This window comes from Ascaphus truei, chromosome 1 (assembly GCF_040206685.1).
Source record: "Ascaphus truei isolate aAscTru1 chromosome 1, aAscTru1.hap1, whole genome shotgun sequence".
Lineage (NCBI taxonomy): Eukaryota > Metazoa > Chordata > Amphibia > Anura > Ascaphidae > Ascaphus > Ascaphus truei.
In genome coordinates, this window is record NC_134483.1 from 133,971,249 (window position 1) to 133,996,695 (window position 25,447).

A 25,447-nucleotide genomic window follows, 5' to 3' on the forward strand; every position below is an offset into this window, starting at 1 on the left:
TAATGTTGCAGGACTGTTATATGAAGTAGCACAGACACATAATGTACATCTGCTGCCCTGAAGACTTTGCCATCTAATGTGGACAAAAAGAGAAGCCAGAGCAATCTCACTTCCTTAAAGTAAGTCTTGTTTATTAAGGATGCCGTTAGGTTATGAGTTCATCAGAGACATCATTGGTGCCAGACATATTCTGTTTAAAAATCACATTTTGGCAGCAGAACCCTAGACTTGTTTTCATTATGGTTGATATTTCTTTATATGTCAGAGAGAAATGGCAGCTTTTAAGATGCACACTGTAATTGTTTATGTGACTGTAATTTAAGTGCACCGTATTTGTCACTTTATTCTTTATCTTTTGTGTTAAGCGAAGGGGTATAGATATAGTATAGACTGTGCCCTAGTCAAAGATGGCCGCTGGATGCTTTAGACTGCCATTGGCACGTGACTGAAGCAGCCTGTCGTTGCTGCTTCAGTTTGGAAGAGGTTTGCCTGCGTTGCTATAGCACAGAGCTGAGGGAAGCGGAACACCTCACCAAGAACCATGTCATGCAACTGACAAACTGCAGCCCCAGCTTCCTGTGCATGCCCCAGCACCTGCAGAAGAGGGGGTGACATCTGCAGCCACCCGCATGATTATCATCAGCAAGAGAGCAGTGGAGTGGGGTTACTCCCTGGTAAGAAAGCACATAGAAATGGACACCCAGAAAACTGGACTTAAATGCCTCGTACAGTAGATGTTTAATGGATATATACACACAGCACAATAAAAAGTTTCATAAACAAAGAATCCGGTGATTACGGCCGTTGGCGTTAATTAAAGTAAAACTGGTGATGTTTTAAAGAACATTATTCTATTGCTGTCAGTGGGTTTTTTTTTCTTTTGATACATGAAGTGCAGATTTATTTATTTATTTTTTGCCAAGGAATTGCACTATTTTGACGTTTTATAAATGTGGGGCTTATGTGTCAAGGCTAAAGTGGTGCAAATGGAACTGCACCAGATGTATCAAATAAATAATCCTGTTGATTTAAATGGGATTTTTTTTTTTATTATACATATGGTATCTTTATTGCACCTCTTTTGCCATATTGATCCTATAACATGTTTCTGAGCAATAGCATCAGTTTTTTATAAAAGGTTACTCTTTTTTTTTTTTTTCCCCCACTGTGGCAATTACATACCTGGCACTCATAAAAAAAAATGCTAATTTCAAACCCTGTTTTAAATGCAACTATGGACAAACAAGTGAGAGATGGGCACAGGATACCCAGTCCATGCAAAAAAGATACAAAACTACACTGTGCCAAAATATGTGCCTATTTTAAAATTAATTCTCCATTGCCAAAGCTTACTGTACATTATTTCCATTTTAACATAAGCATCTATCACAGCATTTCTAAACTATGTAAAAAATGTTTCATGTGAAAGTTGCCAAAATGTACTCATTCAGTAATTTAGATACAATTTTATCGCTCCTATATACATACATACAAAGGTTAAAAAAACGTTGCCATACAGAATTGCTGAAAGTAGATTGTATGCACGGGGGAGGATGCACTAAAGGTACCACTTGGTGTTACAGTAGGACTATAATAAGAGGAGGATGCCTCAAGAACCCGACTAGAAGGATCCAGTGGCTGTGTCTTGCATGCAACACCGAATGCACTTTCTGATGGCATTGACCTTTGTTGGTCAACACCAGCCATTGAATTCTGTTGCAAGTCAATTGGCCACTGTCCGCTAAGTATATTCTAAATCACAAAACATCTTCACATTGTTCAAGGGTAGTGTAGTAGTCTTGTAGTATTAGCATTACACCACGTTGTATTGTATTGTATGTCTTTATTTATATAGCACCATTAATGTACATAGAGCTTCACAGCAGTAATACATGTGGTAATCAAATAAATAACAGATAATATAAATAACAGATCATGAGAATAAGTGCTTTAGACATAAAAGTAACCTTAAGGAAGAGGAGTCCCTGCCCCGAGGAGCTTACAGTCTAAAACGTTGGTAAATTGCTCATTATAACAGAAATATACTATTGCTAAGAAACCTGGTGAAATTTACACATGCTAAAGTCTGCAGCTCTACTCAGCATTGTTAAGTAATCAATGCTGTTACATGTAAGATCTTCTCTGCACCCTGGACCTCGTTCATGACGATGGTAAACCACGCGTGTTTAGCTATTTGAAGTAAATTAACTTGGCATGCATGGTACATCTAAGCCAATCACCACACACGTGAATTATGTTGTAATAAATATTGCAGTTCTGTAATGTTTCTGGTGTGCTCTCCTTGTTTTAGATACTCTTCTGTATTGTGCTACTCTCCTGGGGCTACGTTCTCTATGCAACGAGGCTTGCAGCGCTATGGCAACTACAGAAGAAATACCCCAATCGAATGTTAAACTCCTAAGGAGACACAATTTCACAGACCAGGCAGACGCCCCCTAAATTATTAACCAACGGTATGCAGCTGAACCTCAGCATGAAGGTATCTGGCAATGTAATTCCTGCACGTCATGTTCACCCTTCACCACAGGAGTTACAGCTTTCAAAAATGTTCAATAGTCCACCAAGGATTCTCGGTTATTGTCCAACTCCCCTGGAATTTGCCACCACTCAATAACCACAAACTATGGAGCCACTTCCAGTCAGTAAAAAAAAATTCTTAAAGACTGAATGAAATCTGGGAGAGAGGTTCCCGCCCCCCCAACCCTCCCTGGAATTTCTTTCGGCATTTCATTTTTGTACCTAAATTTGATACGGTTATACTTTTTCAGAATGAATGTTACCAAATATGTATAAATATTAACTCTTTCGATAAAGGTACTTCGTTGTGCAACATTTTTATTTAATTTTCTATAACATTGTGGCTTATAATGAAATGTTGGGGCAGATGGTTAGATCTATGAATAAAGTGAATAAAGATATTCAATGGTCAATGTAAAATAAATGTGCACTTTTTTTTTTTTTAAGAGGTTAACTAACCATAGTAGGCCTATAGAGAGAGCAAATCTAAATAATACCTGATGGGCAATATATTTTTGTAGTTGTGAAATAAGTTGATTTATTTGGTTGGTATGTTCTACTGTGAAATTGTGCTTGGGTTACATTTCTAAGAAAGCTATTGGGGTAAATACTTTTAGTTTTGTAGGGATATTAAGAGATCATCTTTACGGCACTTGTTAGCCAAAAATACTATCAGCTAATTGGGACTGTTTTCAGTTAAATATGTTAAAATCACAGAGAAAGGGGACTTGCCCAATCTATTATTAATCCACCAGATATAATGGTACTTATGTTACTTCCCAAAAATCCATTTGTCAGTGTAGTAAATCAATTCACTATGGTTAATAATAGAAGCTCGGCCTATAAGTAATTCCATGTACAGCTGAACCCCGTTATAGCGCGACCCGTTATAACGCGAATTCGGTTATAACGCGGTTTTCACGTGGCTCCCGTTTATTTTAAATTATTTTTAAAAAATGTAAAAAATTGGAGTGGTTGGGCAAAATTGGGACAAAACATCCCCCCCGCTCACAGCCCCCCATTTGCTAAAAATAAACCCCTGCTCACACAGTACCCCCCCTACTTACAGTACCCCCACCCCTCTCACAGTATCCCCCCCCCTTGCTCACAGTACCCTCCTGCTAAAAATATCCCCCCTGCTCAAACAGTAACCCCCCTCCCTACTTACAGTAACCCCCTTCTCAAACACGGTGTTCACACGGTGTTCTGTGGGCGCTCTGTGCACTCGGTGAGGGCTGAGGGCCGTGTGCGCGCGCCATGAACAGCGCATGTGTCTGGATGTGGAGAGCATTGCACATGGCTCATGTAAACAAAGCAGGGACGCCACAGTTTCTTCCTTGAAAGCCGATCCCATGCACATGCACAGTGCCATCGTAACACAGCAGTGATATGCTGGGCATTCCGAACACTGACAGACACCGGGAGCAGAGCTGCCAAATGCCAGGTAAGAGATTTGTGCGGTTGCCGTTGCCCCACCGGGTCTGGGAACGCTGGGAGAGTTCTCGGCTTACCCTCCGGCGGACGCGGTAGCACTGATGCGGCGGCCATTTTTTTTGCGGCGGCCATTTTGGGTTTTTTGCGACCTCGTTACTAACGCGGTGGTCCCGGGTGGACCCCGAGGACCGCGTTATAACGGGGTTCAGCTGTATGTACCTTCCTTGTGGTCACATCCATGTCATGTGTCATTTGAGAAGTGATCTGGAGAAGATATATGTTCCCTAAATGTAAAACTCCTGTATCACTCACACAGCAGCATAGGGAAGGGAGGAAAACACTAGAATACAAAATCAGTACAAGAAGACTCAAGGAAAAAATGTGTATAAATTAAACTGCGTGTGAGTCTGCATTGGTCTGTAGAGTATACATGGGGAGGTTCATTGTGTCCTGTGGTGGCCATGTCTGGCTGTATAAGGGCTGTTATATAGTGTGTGCGGCTGTGCACGCGCGTGTGCCTGTGCGAAGGCACGTGCACGTGCCGCACATGTTTTGTGTGTTTACTGTGCGCGACTGTATGTGTATGTATGTATATGTGTATATGTTTTCAAATAAATAAATCCTATAATTTTTTTAATAACATTATACATACACACACTTACATTTTGAGCGGCGCGAATTCTTACTTTTTTTCATCTTTTCCCCCTGTTGGCCGGCACCACTCTCCCTGCTGCGCGCGCGCGGCACCGCTATAGAAAGGCTGACTAACCTCAGCCAACTATAAATGCAGCGCGCACGGCGCAGCAAGCGCAGGCACTATACAACGGGCCTAATGAGTTTATGGGTCAGAAGGAACAGTAGAAACCGAGAGATTCATCTTGGCACAGCTCAGCAACTCTACTGTACACGACACCCGGCTGCTCCAGTGTCAGTCCCCATAAAAGACAGCGATGGTGGTACATGTGGCTCTTGGTCATGGAGGTCCAGCACCCAGCTCCTGCGCACCAAACTTGTATTTCACTTCTTCGGGAGAGTTACTACATATGGTAGGCATCAGTTTATGTACACCTCAGGTGCTGTCACTCATAATAAATAAATAATAGTAAACTATTGCTTTCACACAAAAAAAAACCCAGTACAGGCATACCCCGGTTTAAGTACACTCACTTTAAGTACACTCGCGAGTAAGTACATATCGCCCAATAGACAAACGGCAGCTCACGCATGCGCCTGTCAGCACGTCCTGAACAGCAATATCGGCTCCCTACCTGTACCGAAGCTGTGCGCAAGCGGGGAGACTATAGAGCCTGTTACAAATGCGTTATTTACATCAGTTATGCATGTATAGAATGATTGCAGTACAGCACATGCATCAATAAGTGGAAAAAGGGAGTGCTTCACTTTAAGTACATTTTCGCTTTACATACATGCTCCGGTCCCATTGCGTACGTTAATGCGGGGTATGCCTGTATAAGTAAATTGTTCATTCATGCCTGCAGGAAGTAGCCATTTGTAATTTAATTCAAGGAGGAATTTATTTTTCCCCTTATGCCCTTATGAGATATCATTGGATGATATGACAGGGGTTTTTTTGTTTGCCTTCCTCTGGATCAATAGGGAAGTATAGATATAGGATACAGTATCTGTTTAAATTTAGCATAGGTTGAACTTGATGGACGTACGTCTTTTTTCAACCTCATCTACTTTGTAACTATGTAAATAGCCACTTGCTTTTGCTTTGGAACAATGCTTTATTTAGGTTTCTACCTCCTTATACCCACCCTAACAAAATCAATGTCAAAGGCACCAAGAAGCTTGGGGTTCTCTGTGTTGACTAATACAAATGTTTTTTTTTTTTTTTACCCTTCTCAATGTCCTGTTTTGCATTTGAAATCAACGATATAAGTGCTTCAACACAAGTCTCCTTAATTCCCTAGTCATGCCTATATACATAAATTTACATGGGCATGTCAAGCAATATATCACCCTCTCAGGAGGATAATATATCGTCGAATAGTAAATTGAGAGAAAAGTACCATCAAAGAATATTTTAGTGGCCCCCATAAACTGACAGGCTTTACTTGATCCACATTTGTAAGATCCAACATTTTTTTTTGTCCTTAACAAAAGGTGGACTTGTCCACCCCAAAGTCTGGAAGTCAAGAAAACAGCTTGATTTATCAGAGATCTCCGATGTTAAGTTGATGTTCGATTCATTCTGATTGAGAAGAGAAATACATTAATTACACTTTTTTTGTATCGTCCTTCCTAAAGAAAAAGACATTGATAAATGAAATCCACATTAGTAAATGCTTAGTTTTTTTTCCATTTATTCACCAAAGACCAATTTGTTCTCCCCACGTTTCCAAGAACCGATTAGTGTATATGGGGGCACATGTCACTCCTTTTGCAGTAACCGGTACCTGTAAATACAATTTATTATTGAAGGCACATTTCTTTTGACGTTTTACTGCTGTGTGACATCCTATCTTACATTTCTTGGACAAATATCACAGTACCCAGGTTACCATAAGTAACAGTCTCCTTGTTACTTAATTAGTACTCTAATAATAAAGTATCATACACTGGCAGTGACATAGAATAATTGGTCATGATTGCGGCTAACAGTCTGCCAAGATTATACTACTTGTGCGCGCAACTGACCGCATAGACTCGCGCACGCCTGCAGCCCCAGCGATGTGTGAACTGAGCGGCAGGCGATTGGTGAGGCATGGCAGACGCGTCACGAAGCTGGTTTGCCATCATTGGCTGAACCGCTCATGTGACGTGGACGTCACACGGCCACGCTTGAAAAGACAACATTTTTTGTCTTTTCAAAACGCGGTCGAGCACTTGCGCTCCTTTGAGTGCGGCCTCATAAACATTATGCAATTTGTGCTTGTCGCGCTGACTATAATCTCAGCCTTATGCTGAATTAAAAACACGAACGGAATATTCGCTAGAATAAAAATAAATGCAGAGCACGTACCGAAAGAAGAATTTATCTTCCAAGCCTCCAGAGATTGAAATGACATTTTTTGAAAGCAGAGCTGCTTTTTCCTTTGATGCAACCAGGCTTCTTCCTGCAGATTTTAATCCTTTATAAAGACTTAAATAACAGATTGCTAACATGCTCAATGGTACCAGGTTAAAGATGTTAATCCGATGAAAGTTAAATAACTCCCCAACTGCAGTTGCAACCCTTCGATAGGCTGCACAATGCCACCCACAAGCTTCTCAACTGCCCGCCTACCCCGCGCTCCCACAAACCAACCTAACTGCCCGTCTACCCCGCGCTTCCACAAACCAACCTAACTGCCCACCTACCCCACGCTCCCACAAACCAACCTAACTGCCCGCCTACCCCACGCTCCCACAAACCAACCTAACTGCCCGCCTACCCCACGCTCCCACAAACCAACCTAACTGCCCGCCTACCCCGCGCTTCCACAAACCAACCTAACTGCCCGCCTACCCCGCGCTCCCACAAACCAACCTAACTGCCCGCCTACCCCGCACTTCCACAAACCAACCTAACTGCCCGCCTACCCCACGCTCCCACAAACCAACCTAACTGCCCGCCTACCCCACGCTCCCACAAACCAACCTAACTGCCCGCCTACCCCACGCTCCCACAAACCAACCTAACTGCCGGCCTACCCCACGCTCCCACAAACCAACCTAACTGCCCGCCTACCCCGCACTTCCACAAACCAACCTAACTGCCCGCCTACCCCACGCTCCCACAAACCAACCTAACTGCCCGCCTACCCCACGCTCCCACAAACCAACCTAACTGCCCGCCTACCCCGCACTTCCACAAACCAACCTAACTGTCCGCCTACCCCACGCTCCCACAAACCAACCTAACTGCCCGCCTACCCCGCGCTTCCACAAACCAACCTAACTGCCCGCCTACCCCACGCTCCCACAAACCAACCTAACTGCCCGCCTACCCCACGCTCCCACAAACCAACCTAACTGCCCGCCTACCCCACGCTCCCACAAACCAACCTAACTGCCCGCCTACCCCGCGCTTCCACAAACCAACCTAACTGCCCGCCTACCCCACGCTCCCACAAACCAACCTAACTGCCCGCCTACCCCGCGCTCCCACAAACCAACCTAACTGCCCGCCTACACCGCGCTCCCACAAACCAACCTAACTGCCAAACAACAAAGTAAAAAAGGTGTCACCCCCAGCAACCAACAGACTGCAGCACGGGACCACCTAGAAACGTCTGTTTTAACCATGGGGCAGAGTCCGCGTGGACAGCCTGTCCCATGACTAAAGACCAGATCCCTGCAAATTCTTTATGTGCTATGCCTATGTATGTGATAAATCAACAAAAGACAGAAAATCCCAGGTTATGCGTTGTATCAGTCTGTACTGCCGCCAGTTTATACTCTGTCAGTGTGTAGTACGGAGTATAACTTGACAGCACTATACACTGACATAGTTCATAACCTGAGAGCACTATACTCTGATACAGGACATAACCAGACGGAACTATACACTGACATAGGACATAACCCGAGAGCACTATACATTGACACGGTACAAGTAGGAGGGGGTGGAAGAGGGGGTTACTCATGAGGAAGGAGGGGTGAGATGGGTGATTTATGGGGAGGGGGGGGGGGAAGAGGGAGTGATGCATGGGGAGGGGGGGAGAGAGGGTGACGCATGGGGAGGGGGGAAAGGGAATTTTGCATGGGGATGGGGGTTGATGCATAGAGAGGGGGGAAGAGGGGTAACAAATGGGGAGAGGGTAACATGGAAGGAGTGACACGGAGAGAGGGAAGAGGGTGTGACATGAAGGGGGGAAAGGAGATGGGCTAGTGGGGAGCATGGGAGATGGGGCAGTTGGGGGAGATAAGGGGGGCAGTGGGGTGATTTGTCCCTACCTTGCTCTCCAGTCCCCACATGGAGAACAAAAACCCGGGCGCTACCTAGGAAGATGATAGGTATAGTGAAAGGGGGATATAACAACCTTGGTAGTAGGCAAGGTGTCCCTCTGCTTCTTTTCCACCTGTGACTCAAAAAACCCCAATAAAGGATCTACCCAGGATCCTTCAACAAATGAGACAAGAAAAAAGGGGGGGATGGGGGAGCACTGGTGAAAATCTGATAAATAACCTAAAAAGGTTGTAAAATGCTCTATGCCAATCTCAAGGGTTTTGAGGGTGTATAATAAATGTTAACACTCACACGGCCTTGTGCGAATGCTGTCGCATAAAGGTATCTTTTGGGCTCACTTTTCCTTCTTCTCTTTTTCTTCTTGCGTCTCCTTCCTGTCTTCTGGATACTTTCGCCGCCTTGCGTCTGTAATTTCTTTCTCCTACTTCTTTGATGTTCGTCACACCCTCGGAATAAAAATACACACAATATGTATGAGTAAACTGTGATTTTATCCGGAAGATACCAGGATGTAGAGCAAGAATATAAATAAAACACTCACACGGGCATGTGTGCGTGCGCTCTAGGGGATGGTCTCTTAGTCTTTATGGGGCAGTCCCGCTTCTTAATGGGAAGTAAACGCTCTAAAAACAGAAGGTTAAAGGCCACACCTCAGTTTAAAGGCAGAAATAAAATAAAATGTTACTACTCACACGGCCAAGTGTGAGTGCACACTTGGAAATGGTATCTTTTAGTTCTCCTTCTAGGTCCCAGCTAGGAGAGGTCCACTGGTGCTAAACGTGGGTCCTCGCCCCCCCCCCCCCTAATAGGGTCAAAAAGGTCTGAGCCCGATGAATACAAGGCTAAAGTCTTTATTGAATGGACAGTACAATAACAGAACACAGCTAACTCAATCCGTGAGTCACTCTGTGGGAGAGTAAAAAAGCCAGTCTTTTGGTCCTATCAAGCCACCGTCGGGAGCAGGACACGCGGACGTGCAGCGCTACATCCGGACGCGGAGGCAGTTCAGCTGCAGCACCACAAGCCCTGCTCGATTTCCCAAAGACTGGCTTTTTTACTCTCCCACAGAGTGACTCACGGATTGAGTTAGCTGTGTTCTGTTATTGTACTGTCCATTCAATAAAGACTTTAGCCTTGTATTCATCGGGCTCAGACCTTTTTGACCCTATTAGGGGGGGGGGGCGAGGACCCACGTTTAGCACCAGTGGACCTCTCCTAGCTGGGACCTAGAAGGAGAACTAAAAGATACCATTTCCAAGTGTGCACTCACACTTGGCCGTGTGAGTAGTAACATTTTATTTTATTTCTGCCTTTAAACTGAGGTGTGGCCTTTAACCTTCTGTTTTTAGAGCGTTTACTTCCCATTAAGAAGCGGGACTGCCCCATAAAGACTAAGAGACCATCCCCTAGAGCGCACGCACACATGCCCGTGTGAGTGTTTTATTTATATTCTTGCTCTACATCCTGGTATCTTCCGGATAAAATCACAGTTTACTCATACATATTGTGTGTATTTTTATTCCGAGGGTGTGACGAACATCAAAGAAGTAGGAGAAAGAAATTACAGACGCAAGGCGGCGAAAGTATCCAGAAGACAGGAAGGAGACGCAAGAAGAAAAAGAGAAGAAGGAAAAGTGAGCCCAAAAGATACCTTTATGCGACAGCATTCGCACAAGGCCGTGTGAGTGTTAAAATTTATTATACACCCTCAAAACCCTTGAGATTGGCATAGAGCATTTTACAACCTTTTTAGGTTATTCTCCAGTCCCCACAGCCAGCACCACATGGAGTTCTCAGTAGACAGGGCTATATATTCACTGTACCTTGTGCTGCTTGGGAGCCCACCAGGGGTCGCTGGTCCATAGGAGTTCAGGAGAACAGCTGGCTAGGGGGTGCTCTGGCTTTTCCTCTTCCATGTCTCTATGGTCTCTGTATTGTCTGCAGTCAGAGCCCCTGGGGTTTTTTTTTTTCTTCCCTTCAGGGGCCACACCTGAAGCCACGCATGCAACCTTGGGCCACAGGTTGGCCACCCCTGTCCTAACACTCTCTGTGAATGTTTTCTTTACCTCTCTAATGGAGGAAGAAGTTTTAATGATACATCACCTTGACTTTCAATAAACACTTGATACAATTCATTGCCTTCTCTTTGCATTTAAAGACAAGGCTCTTTTGCACACAATAACTATTCAATGTTGTATCCAAGACAGGTCGGGAGCAGGCTCACTCAAAATGCCCACCTAATGTAAAGTAAATCGCTGGGACAGAATATGGATCCAGAATTAGAAACGCTTTTAGCCTAGATTGGAACACAGATGTAATATCTAACAAAGGCTGCACCCTGAAATAAACCACTATTTATTCCTCATGGTCGGGAGTTTATATGCAGTCTACTTGCTCATAACACAGATCAGTGCATCCTATATTGTAGTGTGTATAAATACATAAGCTAATGTATAATTTTCCAGGAAGGCAAATCCTTGGACCTGTAATAATGCAGCTATTCCCTGCTACAAGGGTGCCTTATCACATCACTCTATGAAGGCATTTCATAAGGTAGAGCCATATAGTTGAAGCACTTTGATACGGTACATAAGAGATGTTAAATGGTGCTCTCCTCATAACAAGCCATGAATAGCAGCGGTTCCTCACCGCTTCCTCCGGTCACTCAAATTAATATCGCAATGTTTAGACTAAATAGATGCAAGGTGTAGGCAGCACCCTCGAGAAACGTATCCTTCCCACTGTCAATACTCCAGTAGTAAACAGTAATGTCTAAAGGTGTGGTGGAAGGAGAGACATAAGGTGGATAGGACCCCCTCTAGAAACATATCAACTACCATATGATGTGCGTAAGTCTTACCCAGACATGACACTTCTATCTATCCAGTCTTTTAATCAGGATATTTCGGTAAGTGAATGCATTTTGTACATTTTACGATCCCTAATAACCGCTTTATGAAGATTCTACAACCTCGTCTTGTCAGGTGTTTCTCGTTGATACTTGTACGTGAATGTATCGCTCAGGAGCACTATTCATTTGAATGGGAGTTCAGGTGTGATGAAGCTTACCGGCCTTTAGTGAAAATGAGCCATAGATTCTTAAGAAACCACAGTTTGTCACAAAACTGCTGGTTTCCACTGTACCGGAAAGGCTCTCTTTAGGTTTGAATGAACTTGAAATAAAAAAATCCTTCTTAAAAACCGTGTATCCCCTCTTGATTGTAGTGAAGAAAATATATTGGGCTTTATTTACAAAGCAGTGCTATGCCATTAGATACTTTCTGGCTTTGAAAAACATCTTACGGGGTATATACATCTCATTTTTTAAGTTTAGTTTAAGTTCATGTAAGTAATATCTATCCCACCAGTCTCCTTTTTGAGGTGGGGCTATCAGTTGCTAGTGATCAGAGATGATAGAAAATAGCCCTATTTGAAACCTTTTTCCAACTGTAGACATACTGAAATTGTTCCGATAACCTAATTTACCATCTTGTTTTAAACTGGTGTACTGAAGTTTAAAGTTCTAGTGGCCGTATTGTCTCGGAAAAGTGTAGATGTTGTATGTTGCGATTTCCTCTACATGACCTATACGAGAACTTCATGGATGAAATTCTACAGAGCTTTCAAAACCCTACACATCTATTCTTCAAGGAGAGTGAGTGAGAGAGTGAGTGAGTGAGAGAGTCAGAGCATCAGGCAGGGGTTTATGGTATAGTAGTCTTATAAAAACATGTTAACATTGCCAGAGACATATTGCTTTAGACCCCATTGCAGGGGTTAAAAGAAAAATCTTTGCATTGCACCATGAAAGGAAAAAGTGAACCTTTTAAAAATAAATATAACCAACTTTCAAAAAATAAAACAATATTGTTGTATTAACATCTATTTTATTGTTAAATTAGAATTTCCGCAACACATTCAGCCTTGAAAAGGGGACAACATTACAAGCATTACAGTGCATGTTTTAATGATGTTCACTGCTGGTCTCTTTCATTGGTGCAAAAACTTCACCAGTCTCTAGAATACGGTCACCCTAAAGGAAAAAATAATAATAGAATGTACCATTAAACCGTAGAATTTCTGTAAATGTACTGCAGACTGTCTTTAAAGCTGCAGTTCAAGCAATATTCTGCATGTGTTTTTTTTTTTTTTAATAAATCAGTTCTGTAGTAAGAAAAAATACTTTTAGCATTTTCTGTTTTAAAAACACCAACTTTGAAAGACCAATTTTCTTGTATTCTATTTTAACAAGCATGTTTGTTGCTATAGCAACCATTTACATTCCCCAGATATAAAGATGTCGCCAAACTTCGCCGATCAATAGACGGAGAACGAACGGCAGCTATGCAGTTCTTTAGGTAAGTAGAGATTGCCCACATGAAACTATTGAAGTTAAAAAAAAAAAAAATACACGGGAGCTTGAACTGCAGCTTTAAGAAATTTTTAAAGTTGCAATGTTTATGAAAACAACTCATTATGCCAAATTGGCTTTGATAAACCATTCAAATGGGTGTTCTTGTATGTAGCGGGCTTCATTGTTCCTTCTAGATTAGATTTTGTTTTTAGTACCAACAGGGGGAAGAAGTGTGTACTTTTACTGCTGCAGAAACAAGCCGAATAGATACTGCCTGCCACCCACCTCATTTATTAATAAAATCACATAAAAAATAAATCACTTACTGGGAATAGCCGAGGCTTCAGATTGACAATAGCGTAGGGCTTTGTCTGGAATGAAACAAGACAGTAAATTGTACCCTCATCTATCCCACATAAATATATCACTTTCACACACAGCTTTTCTTGCTCACTGTCCCTTTCTCTAACTATTCCCAACCCTGTACGCCAAGCTCATTCTCTCCCCATCTGCAAGGCTCGCCCAAATAGCCACATTTTAAATGAGGCATTTCAAGATGCACGGAAATACAAGAACAACCTCAACAAATGCACCTCTATTAGAATTGGTTTTCAGCTTCATTCCTCTTGCACCTCATTTCTCTGGGCAGTTTTCACTTCTTCTAGGTAAGGTCTGCATCATCAGAGGGCAGAAAATGAGCAGATTATTTGAGCTAAGTTCAGGGGGATGCTGTGCAGAGGTAGGCTGACTTTCCCAGTGCTCCATATAACTATAATATAAATCATTTTTTTTATTGGTTTCTATGAGTAAATAAATAAATTAGTATTATTTTCAACTGGAACTTTGCAATTACATTTATTGTCAGTCATTTACGGTCTTCCTGTGTTAACTGTTTGGATAATTGGAGCATCATGATTACTTCTGAAGATAACCTATACTTAGTATTAATTCATTTTAATTAGCAACTTATAAGAACACATGGACATTAACTTGAATGGCTATTAACGAACATTAATGGACGTAGCAATTCAGTGACTAGATACTACAGAATAAGGTGATGTGCCATACAGTTGATTGAACCCTGTAATGCTCCTTTAGTATAAGTACCTAATTAAAATGTGCACCGTGCCAAGCCTGGGTATGACTGTAGTTCTGCTTTACTAGCTTGGGTTAAACAGAAATATAACATTTAACCAAGATTGAACTCCTTAGAAAAGCATTATTATATAATGTGACCTCCCTTCTGAAAAATTTAGTTAGACACTTATTAACCAAATGCAGGTAAACTTACAGGTTTATTATTTTATTTTTCACCAATAATAATAATAAAAAAAAAAGTTGTGTGCTGAGCACGCACATGTTAAGTGAAACTTCTTTGTCACTGTTTTGTCAGATATTGTATTTGTGATGGTGATATTTTTAATTAAAATGCAAAACACAATGTCAGTGGGAAAACGCAAAGAAGTTTGACTTAGAACGCACGTGCTCCACACACACACACACCTACTTTCACTTATATGTTATACTAACAGTCTGTGTGCACACGTCTGTGTGTGTGTGCCTGTCTGTGTCCAAAGGGCCGAGTCCGGCCGCCTCTGCGCATGTGTGGCGAGACCCGGCAGTGTTTTTAACCTCTGTGCGGCCTGAAATTGTGGTTTTGTGCGCAGGCGCAAGCACAACGGGTGCGCGCCCATTAGGAGTATGACATCACCTGCGTTATGGATTTTCGTTATAAGGTAAGGATTTTTATCCCATGAAAACCCTATAGGTGCCAGCAAAGAAGTTTCACTTCAAAAATATTCATCTAGTTCCTTGAGGTTTCAGTAAATCAACAAGCAGGTAAATATTGTGGTTTATTTTTCACTAAGCCGCTGTGCCCTTTACTGATGCGCAAATACTAGCTGACCAAAAAGGGACTGTTCTCTGTTTTAGAAATCTGGTTGACTTTCTTTATCCATCTCCTGATTTGCTTAAAATAGAAGTCACGGAAAAATGTAAATGCATTTTTTTTTTGTCGGAAGCAGGGGGTCCTCCTGTGCTAAACCTCGCTATTTTAAAATCATCAGGGACCCCTCCGTTTGTTCTTGAGATAATTACTGCTGAAGGTTCTGGTGTTCTTCATGGAAAACGCAAAACGTGGCCACCATCACCAACCACAGTTCAGCATCAGAGAGCACCTCCGGTTCCAATTTCCGAAATAAATAAAATATTAAATATTCCCAGGTTGGGATTTATGCTTTAAGTTCCTACTAATAATGACTTCTTCGTTATGGCGGATCCTAAGGAGCAGATGATCTCTTGGGAGCCAACCACACTCGGACATGATGCAGGCCTGACATGAGGAAGTAAAAGCTGCCAAGAGAGAGATCAGGGGGAAAAGCAAACTAAAATAATGAGACATTGAGCATTTTTTAGTTCAAATACCAATATTAAATTAAATCAAAGAGTAATATTACCAGATACAGGCTGACAAGCTTCAGTTTGCATAACTGTTGTATTTGTAGTTATTTTCTTTTTTTAAACAGTCAGCTACTTTAAAAACCAAGTATACAGCAAAACAGTGGATGGCACTTTAACACTCATCCCAGTGAATATTAAAGTGATAACATAAAATCTAATATCAATTGATAATAAGTGAAACGTGACTAACACCTATATTATAGCGTTATATTTTCTATCTGCATTATGGTTTGTTTTCTTTCCCCCCCGAGATCCACTGATACCACCTGACATCTATCCAAGTCAGGGACAGCATTGCCACCACATTGGGATATTGCTTGATTTATCTGCTCCAATGTGAGTAGCGATTCTGGGATTTTTTTTGCACTATAATATTGTGTGAATTTATTTTTCATATGGTACTCACCACCGCTCCCCTTACGTTTGGAGAGAATACATTAAAAATCAAGGATGAAAAAGTGGTTTATATGAAGTGCCACATTCCTATTTGTAATGATCGCCTACATAGCAAAGTAATTTAGCCTTGGACTGCCAACTAAGCTTGGGCAGCAATACCACTGTTAAAATGAAGAGGTTACCTGAAAACAATAATGGGAAAAGAAATGCATCTAGAAACACGTGGTTGAAGTTATTCTGCCCTTTTACAGTGCAATGCCTTGCTGACCCCATGGGGCAAAAAGGGTTAATGCCACCAGAAGATTACTTTAAAAAAGTGCATGTTAAGCACTCGCAGAACAACTGAAGTGCTGATCTTTACTACACAGATTTTACAATTATTTTATTAATATCTGATAAGAGGGTAGGGCTATATTTAAAGGTTTTTGCACAATGTTAGTGCCCCGAGGAAGGCCGTTGAGGCCGAAGCGTTGGTCATACACCATGTGATTGAATGCAATTATTTTGTAAATTTAACCTATTGGAGAGTCGAGAGAACCTCCTCTTTACTTTCACCAAAAGATGACACTTCAAGATTACAAGGATAAAACCGCACTGGTTACCTGCAAATGGTACTTAACATAGTAATGAACAAGCCAGGCCGGTAGTAGCAGTTTTGTTAGGGTAAAAAAACCAACGTTGTATGCTTTGAAGGTCTGGAAAACAAAAACAAAAGAATCAATATGTAATTAAACAGACAGACAATGTGGGCACTATGAGAAAAGTGGTTGCAAATACATCCTCTGGGGAGCCCCTGCTATATCACACTGGGAATAATTTACCAATTAAAAAACACTATTGGAAGATGCACCTATCCTGTTGTAATGCCACTGCCAGAAAGTTGGCAATCCTGGTTTAAGGCCCAGATACTTGCCGGTATCTAATTCAGAAAGTCATTTTTTACCTAGCTATGCCGGAAGACACTTTACGGTTCATTCATTAGAATGGCATTGCACCACTTTGTAAATATGGTCCCATATGCCATGTCATCCAAATATTAGATTGCTTGCTTTTTAGAGCAGAGAATGAATTACACAGCAGCGCGTAGAATTTTAATCGGCAACATAAAAAGTGGTAAGGGTTGTACCAGAAAATGGTTTGGCATGGTGTTCTCCTATAGGACTTCATATTACTCCCTTAAGGTATCCCAATTCAAAAGATCTCCTTCAAAACAATATGCTACTTAGATCTTCTACACCCATGTATGTTACTCAGAACTCCCCCCCCCCCTACCATCCATAGTTCATAAAATTATCCCACATGCAGCACAAGATAGATTTAATATAAGACATAATATTAGTTGTGATACCAAACCAAATTTGGATACTGTATATTAATACATTTATTTACATTGTGTCTGCATATATAGACAAACCTACACTGGAAGTGTTTGATTCAATGCCACCTATGGATTTTAACTTTTGTATTTTAAATATCTATCATTTTATTATTTTAAGGTTTAAATTGGATGTATTTTGTTTTTAATTTTAGTCATAAATTTTGCTGTATATGTGTTGACTTTGTTTATGGCACATGAATTTTTTGATCACCCAGTTGAATATTTGCATACAAGGACATTACAATCAGCTGTAAGGACTTTAATTAACTGGAAACAGTATTTAAGACCACAATGCATTATATTCCTGACGAAGTAGTTGCGAAACGCGTTGGATTGGAATTTACAGGCCACCGGAGCTCCCCTGACACGTGGATCTCCCTTTGCCCAAGCCATCAGCTGATTGCCCTACGGAGACGCAAGCGCGACTTGGAAGACACTGCTTGTGAAAAATCTCCTCCTGGCTACCTTCTGTCCGTGCGCAAGGTACAAGAAGCAAGGAGAGGCGACGGGTCTCACCACGTATGGAAATCTGAAGAGACGGGCTCAGCAGACATGGAGTAGTAAAGGGAGAAAAGACTGCTTGGATTCCGTGGAGCCTAAATTGTGAGCAGGGCCACCATCAAAGAGCAAGGAGTCCACTGCCACATGCTAGGAAGCTATCCACAAACGCGGTTTTATCAAGTGCTGGCTGTAAGTGCAATATTGTTCTATCCCAGTCTAGTGTAATAAATCTACTATGCCATGATCTTTTCTCTTTTTTGTTTATATCAAGTCAATATCCTGAATAAGCTGAGATCTAGCCTCATCTATCTGATTAACCTCTGAAACTCCAAAGTGGGAATGAGTTTATAGATCATAAACTACATTAATCTGTAAGTGCATGAATTCCATTCAAAATGTCTACATTGGTTAATAACCTTTATTAATACACTTTTTTTCTTCTGTATTTATCCAATTTATGCTCAAGAACTATACTTGCGTCAACGCGTCGGAGGACATCTTTTCTTTCTTAGGCCCGGGCCATAGAGGGGTGGGGAGAGCGGAGGCGCGCTAATGCTGAGGCTCGCCTGCTTCAGTCAGCGCGATTGCACGGACTTGCAGGCGAGCCAGCGTGCGCGAAGGGAGCCGGGGGGAGGTGGTTGGAGGCGGGGCAGTGACGTCGCTGGGCCAATCGCCCGCGACGCACTGACGTCAATGTCACGGCGCTGTGACGTTGACGCTGCTGTGCTGTAATTGGAGGTTTTCAGCCGACAGCGTGCTGAAAAGCAGCTTGGCGCTCTGCTGAAACCTCCAACTCGTCAGCACGCCTGCGGACGCTCGCGTGAGCCCCCTCTCAAGGCATCCTCATTGAGGATGCAGGGGCTCAGCGCGGAGCGTCCGCACGCATCAGCACGGCCTGTCCGTCTATGACTCGGCCTTAGTCCTCTGGAACAGCCTGTCATTTGGATTTTGTCCATAGTGTTTACATTTGTCTGATTGGTAAGGCTCTCTTTAGACCTACTGCTTGACATTGCTTGTAGCATCACCACGTCTATTTAATACAAATTATTTTTCTATTGTGTGATCGGAGGGGGTAACCAGGCTATACAATAAAAGTTTAAGCCCATCTGGTTACCCCTGAAACCGTGGGGTCCGTGGCAGCTACACCTAGCACCATAAGCCAGGGGTTATACATGTAAAAAATAAAGGGACCCATGCTTTTCCTGTTAACATGTTCCCTTTGCCCTAGAAACGTGAAACTGTGTAAGTTTATTTTGTTTGCAGGAGTTCGGGCACCAAATATACCGGTAGTCCCCTATTTCTCCCTGCCATGCAGGTACGATTTGCCGATACGCGGGTGGAATTACACCGGGGCTGCCCAGTGTCCCCCAGACTCCTGGTTTTCGAGCCCAGATATCCCAGTTCCATCTTTCACACAGATATGGTTCTCCCCAAGAAAAAGTGTGTAATAAAATATTTTATTATGAGTTGTGCATTTACTATAAATGTCTATTAAGCCAGCCCGGGCATATACCAAGTGCCGTGATGTCTGGATAGACATTGCAGTTCAAAGAGGAGACGTGATACGTGATGTTAAGAGGTGTCGGGGTGCTAAGTGGGTGGGGCAGGGCGGAGTACTGAGTCCGGAGAACAGAGATCCCCTGTGTGGAGGACACTCTGGTCTGCCAGACTCAGGGGAGCCTGCCCAGTTGGTGGCAATGAGTTGACTTTGGGAAGTGGCAGAATGTCACCACGTTTCCCATTGGTCAATTCGTATGTCCCGCCAACGGGGCATCCCGAGCCGGCTTGGCATGTCCCCTCCTCTGACGTCAGCCAAAGGACGAGCCCCTATTCCTATTGGCTGGCGGGGAGGAATTCCCATGCTGATTGGTCGCTTATCCTACTTCCATGCTGAACATAGAACAGCGGAAGGTATGTGAGGAGAAGCCCCACTCAGAGAACCAGACCATCTTGTGGCTTGAGTCGATGACGCGAGGGCAGACTTTTCAACATTGCTCTGTTCAAAATAGCAGAGCAATCGGCTTCGTTTTGACGCTAGGAGTCTGCCCTGCCGAGATTAAATCAGACGCGAAGTCTAAGTTCTCGTTTTGGAACGTAGCGGTCGCGGCTAGGAACTGAAGCCGAAAAGAGGACCAGGATGCCCGGGTGTATATCGTTGTCAGGGTAAGCCTACCGAAGCAGGTGCCCTGCCCCTATTTTAGCCCAGATTTCACCCCCAGACACCCAGTAAATGTGTATTTTACATGTATCTTTGTATTTCACTGTGTATATGCAGGTTTACTGGAATAAACCTCATTTTATTCCACTAATGTGTTTTGCCTGGTGAATGATCCCGGAATAAAGTTGTTAAAAGTCCTGGTCTCCCGTGACATATTGGCATCAAACCTATTCTTGTTGTTTTTACATTTGAATGCTGGGAGCCCCCCTATCCACATATTACTTTGTTTGGAGGTTTGAGGTCCCTCCTAGTTCCTGTGCACCACATCTCTATTTATATTCCCCTTTTAGACACAGCAGGAGTGCTGCCTGTCACCCATACTAAATGTAATAAATGGTTTTCTAAATGAAACAATATATTAAAATGTACATAGTGAACTCATGCGGTTACCCCATTCTACAAAGTGCCACTAATCATGTTACTCCAGACTTCTGGAGACACACTTATACTAGATACTCTCCCCTTGTCATCCCAGTTTACTAGAAACCCACATTTCACTTTAATATGCAAGACCCCCTTCCTCCATTTCACGCCACTTTATAGCATACTGTACCCCAAAGCATACTACCCCACATTAAAAAAAAAAAAAATTCACCCCATCCCATTTTACCCCCCCTCTCACGTTTCCCTGTGTGCTAGGTCCCCTCCTCCATGTTACCCACGTATATCCTCCAGAGGCCCCTCTGCTGCAGGAAGTTGCCCCAGAACCTCTCCACGGCCCCCTGCTTGGTGGGCGGCAGGACGGGCTCCCGGGGGCTCAGCTCCTGGTCCTTCAGCCAGCGCCTCCGCAGAGTTCGCAGCTGCTCCAGCCGGAGCTTCTCGTCCGCAGTGTACCCCGACATGACGCAAGCAAAGCGCCGCCCCCTCCGCGCTCGGACACCTCACTCCCCAACCGCTGTACGACCTCACACCGCCGCCGCCGCCGCTCCAACCTTGCAGAGGGCACTGGGCTGCTTCAGCGCGGCGCGATGACGTCTCAACAGCGCCTCTGTCGCTCTTGTCAATCACCGCAGTGCCTGCTGCCTCCTCTCACCCTCTGCTGGCTGAGTATTGGCTGTGCAGGAGTGTCGGTCATGTGCAGACAATCGTAGTCCTTTTCCGAAATCAGGGAAGAGATCCTTATATAGTTAGAGAGGGTGAAACATTTAGACTAACTGCAATAGTGTACTAAAGGATGCTGAATGGACTAATATTGTGCAGGCACATATTCACCATATTTTATTATACAGTGCTACATTGTATTATGTAAGAGTCCTTTATAGTTAAATATAGTGTAGTGATAAGTTTTGTAAAGACAATTGTGCTGTTTTTAATCGTTGATTTTGCACATTAGGGGGAAAAGCAGATTTAGACACTTTTATAATCACATATAGTAACTTTAGTTACATTAGAGAGGCTAATTAATCACTAATGCAAAGAGAGCCTGCTGGAGGAGGGTAGTGTAATGTTAGGAATTGTAACCCCTTTGTAGCACTTGGTAGCCATAGGTCAGGCCTGCACAACTCCAGTCCTCGAGGGCCGCAAACAGGCCAGGTTTGCAGGATATCCCTACTTCAGCACAGCTGGTTCAATTAGTGGCTCATACATACTGAGCCACTAATTGAGCCAGCTGTGCTGAAGTAGGGATATCCTGAAAACCTGGCCTGTTTGCAGCCCTCGAGGACTGGAGTTGTGCAGGCCTGCCATAGGTTATCCATGACATGGCTAGTTGGCTACTTGTGTCACTAAAGGGTTAATATATTGAGTTAAAATGTTGATAAAAACAGGGGTGGCATCATTGAACAAGATGGCCGTTTGTTCGAGGACCTGTAGTTAAAAGTCCCCTCATCAAGCACCTCAGAACTCCTTTAATGTCGCAAAGTGCCCCAAAAAGAAAAAAGACCAGGTCTCACACTTCTTTCAAAGGTAACAAGTGTTGCTAAATCCCTCTAACAATGTTGGCTGTTACAATTAGCTCCGATTCTGAGTCGGATGCCGAGAAGGACATGGAAATTCCTTCAAAGTGCTAACTTTCCAAAACAAATTGCCTAAAGCATTAAAGGACCTTAAAAAACAACTTACTAATATACCAGAAAGAGCCCACTCGCTAGAAAATAAAATGAACGAAGTAGCAGAGAACCAAATCAATGCTGATGGTGAGATCAAGCAACTCAAATGCCTGGTGGTAACCCTACTAAAACAGGCACAAAAAGGATGTGCCCAAAAGATCCCACTGCCCCACTGGGAGATTATGGCTATGCGACTGCTTGGTGTAGTGCTTGTTACCTGCGAGGGAGAAGGAGAGATGAGTTTCCCGCGATGGTGTGGGTGTACAAAGGGCTGGGAGCCCGAAACATGTTAGAGTACCTCTATAGCGTCATCTGAACCCTGTTTGTCTTGTTCCTCAATAAATAAGCTTATTTTTATTGCAACTGATCCAGCCACCGTCACATCTTTTTTCTATATGCACGTCCCCTCCAGGGATACACCCTTCAGTGTGGGTGTACAGGGCAGACTTTTAGGGATCCTTCTGGTTCTTTTTCTTCTTGGTGTCTGCGCCTCCAGACATAGGGGGCTTCAGCAAGGCTGAAGGGGATCCCTGCTATGACAGTCCTTAATATCACTACCTCTCTCCACACAGACTGCGGCGGAGCCAGAAGTACAAATGAGGATGTTCTTTATTACAGCAGCCACTGCTGGTGTTGTTGCAGTGTATGCTCAAATTGATAGGGTAGATCCCTGGGTTCTGGATGGTACTGGCCTGCGGGTAATGATAAGGCCTAGCTGGATTAGGTTATGTGTTCAGCCCATGAGGGGCTGAGCACATGTCTCACTCCCAGCAGGGAGGAGACGTTTCCAACACAACCTATCCCATGTAGGTGCAGGCTGGAACAACCTAAGGGGTTGAACTTCAATCTCTAATTTAGGCACTTCCTTCCTGCAGCTCAAAGAGGGAGGGCCCAGTATCTGTACCACCATTGGCTATCACAGATCCCTGTGGCAACTCCACTCCTGTCACTCAGGAATTCAGCATGAGCAGGGGAAAAACCCCATAGGATAGACTGTCACTGTCTACATCTTCTTATAACTTACATGACAGGGGAAGGTAGAGAGCTAGCTGGACCAGCCACCGCTATATATACAACCTCTTTCAATCTCTTGTCCCGAATCTGCTGGCAGAGAAACTTGAATTAAGCAGTGCACAGAGCGCTGCAGTAAAAATTGAGATGTCATAGTTCGTATCCACGTTTTGTTAGCCAATGACAGATCTTTGCAGCAGGGTGAAATCAGAAATCTCTTTAGAGTGTGCTGACAGTCAGATTTTTAATGTTATCGCCCCAGCCACGCTAGCCCACAATGATTTGACAACAATTCCAAATCAAATATTGTTGGGGGTTCCTCTTCATTGTTTGTCTACTATAAGGCTCATCTGCCTTTATGCGCACTCTCTTAGAGGTCTGTGTGAATTATTTATTTACTGTGTGGGTGTTCATTGATTGGGAATGTGGCGATCTAAGCCCCAGTTGAGGGCTTAAGTAGCCAAAGTGATTATATTCTTAATGAGAAATCCTCCCGGTTGGGGTGAAAGCGCCGCACAGACCAATAAATCGATGAAGGCTGATAAGTGACTTTAAGACATCTTTATTGACACGAAGTGCAAGCGGATCCTCTGACGCGTTTCAGCCTATCAGGCCTTTGTCAAAGAGTGATCCGCTTGCCTAAAAAACATCTAGTTATAGGGTGTCTTAATTGTTTCACCTGGTCATACAACAGGTGTCAATCATCATATTCTTTATTAACTGGGGTGTATCACTGCCTAAAGTCCCAACTCTAAGTAATAACTGTTACTATACCAATGAGCAGCTTTTTGCCATTTCTGAGCGCCTGGTGGGTCAGTCCTTTGATTTACCCGTATTATACACATGATTATATTCTTAATTTATTGTGTAACCCCATGTGTCTGCTATCAGAACAGGACATGGCCCCTTTAAGAATTACATTCCACTGGACCATGTGTCTGTGCTTAGCCAGTGGAATGACAGTTGGTGACAGTTAAATAGGGAGTGAGGGTGTGGAGGCCAATCCTGCACAGAGAATCAATGCAGGACCCCTAAGAGAGAGGGAGCTACAGAGAGAGAGTTTCCCCACTGGACCAGTGCATGCAGCAGGGCCCAGCAGAGACCAGGATGTGACAGTGCAGAGGGAAGCAGGCATACCGAGGCTACTACAGAAAGAGATAAGGAAGCCCATCTGTGCAGAAATTACACCAAGTTGGCATGGGTGAGCTAACCCACAAAGGATATAAAGTGCAGTTATATTGTCATCACAATTTGATCTTTGTGAAGCACCAGGCCTACAACACACACACAGTTTATGAGCTCCAACGATTGTGCTAGCACACCAGGATCTACAGGCCAGTACCCCATGATTGTGATGCCGGACAGAGATAAAAGTTATTATTTGTTTGCGCAGCGTTCGCACTGTTGGTATAGTTTGTTTAAGTATATATGTGTATGAAGTGATTCTGAGATTGAGTCAACGTACTGATTAATATGAGATATGTAACACCACAAATTATAGCTATATGAGTATATAAAGCTTGTTATAATTCATTACCACTGTGTTGTGTCTAGTTACTACAGTCTCACACATCAGTAGATAGAGTCAAATAATTATTACTGAAGGAAGAGAAGACTCTAGACGAACTAGACGAACTTGTGAGTGAGATGGGTGCAGCCACCCCAAAAACCTTGAATGTAATTTCCCCTTACTCCGAGGCCCTATTACAAGCGGTGGGAGAAGTACTAGACAGAGTCATGAAACCCATCAGTGAGAATAGCCCGTACCAATGACTAAGGACAATCTCCGGGGTGAAGCCTATCCCTGTAGGGGAGGATGATTTTGAAAATTTGATGGACACTGCTACCCAAATAGTTTGTGACTGGATATATTCTGATGGGGAGAAGCGAACAAGCATTACAGAGACTCTGAGAGGCCCATCATTAGACGTCATAAAGGCGTTACGTGTGCGATCCTCAGAGTAACACGTGTGCGGTAACCAATTATCTAGATGTACAGTAAAGTGCTTTTGGGACCATGTAGAGTGGTGATGATCTGTACTATAAGTTTAGGAATTCTGTACAACAGGATGGGGAAAAGTTCTCTGAGTACTTACATAGAATAGAGAAGTGACTAAACCACATGATATAAAGGGGAAGAATTGAAGCTGGTCAGGCCGACAAGGAGAGACTAGAACAAGTTGATCGGGAG

The 25,447-nt window shown here is 43.3% G+C and overlaps 2 protein-coding genes across 3 annotated transcripts; one reads left to right on the forward strand and one right to left on the reverse strand.

Moving 5' to 3' along the window:
* Nucleotides 1-152: 152 nt before the first annotated feature.
* On the forward strand, nt 153-2,951 carry SMIM27 (small integral membrane protein 27). Its single transcript, XM_075595067.1, has 2 exons — nt 153-674; nt 2,312-2,951. The coding sequence occupies exons 1-2, from the start codon at nt 630-632 to the stop codon at nt 2,420-2,422; spliced, it is 156 nt and encodes a 51-aa protein (XP_075451182.1). The 5' UTR covers nt 153-629; the 3' UTR covers nt 2,423-2,951.
* Nucleotides 2,952-12,757: 9,806 nt separating this feature from the next.
* On the reverse strand, nt 12,758-21,177 carry NDUFB6 (NADH:ubiquinone oxidoreductase subunit B6). 2 transcript variants are annotated; one of them, XR_012800820.1, is made up of 5 exons: nt 20,860-21,177; nt 16,703-16,795; nt 13,838-14,013; nt 13,571-13,615; nt 12,758-12,923 (listed from the first exon to the last, which is right to left on the reverse strand). XR_012800820.1 is itself a non-coding variant. In XM_075595075.1 (4 exons), exons 1-4 carry the CDS (start codon nt 21,037-21,039, stop codon nt 12,855-12,857), a joined length of 387 nt encoding a protein of 128 aa, XP_075451190.1. In that variant the 5' UTR covers nt 21,040-21,174; the 3' UTR covers nt 12,758-12,854. The 2 variants fall into 2 exon arrangements, 1 of the variants encoding a protein (XP_075451190.1); XM_075595075.1 differs by lacking the exon at nt 13,838-14,013 and having other exon boundaries at nt 20,860-21,174.
* Between the last annotated feature and the right edge of the window lie 4,270 nt (nt 21,178-25,447).

Coding starts and splice junctions, on each gene's coding strand:
- SMIM27 (XM_075595067.1), top strand. CDS start 630: ATGATTATCATCAGCAAGAGAGCAGTGGAGTGGGGTTACTCCCTG. Junction 675..2,311: donor TGGAGTGGGGTTACTCCCTG/GTAAGAAAGCAC, acceptor TCCTTGTTTTAG/ATACTCTTCTGTATTGTGCT.
- NDUFB6 (XM_075595075.1), bottom strand. CDS start 21,039: ATGTCGGGGTACACTGCGGACGAGAAGCTCCGGCTGGAGCAGCTGCGA. Junction 16,796..20,859: donor GGGGCCTCTGGAGGATATAC/GTGGGTAACATG, acceptor TTTGTTTTCCAG/ACCTTCAAAGCATACAACGT. Junction 12,924..13,570: donor TGAAGCCTCGGCTATTCCCA/GTAAGTGATTTA, acceptor TTTTTCCTTTAG/GGTGACCGTATTCTAGAGAC.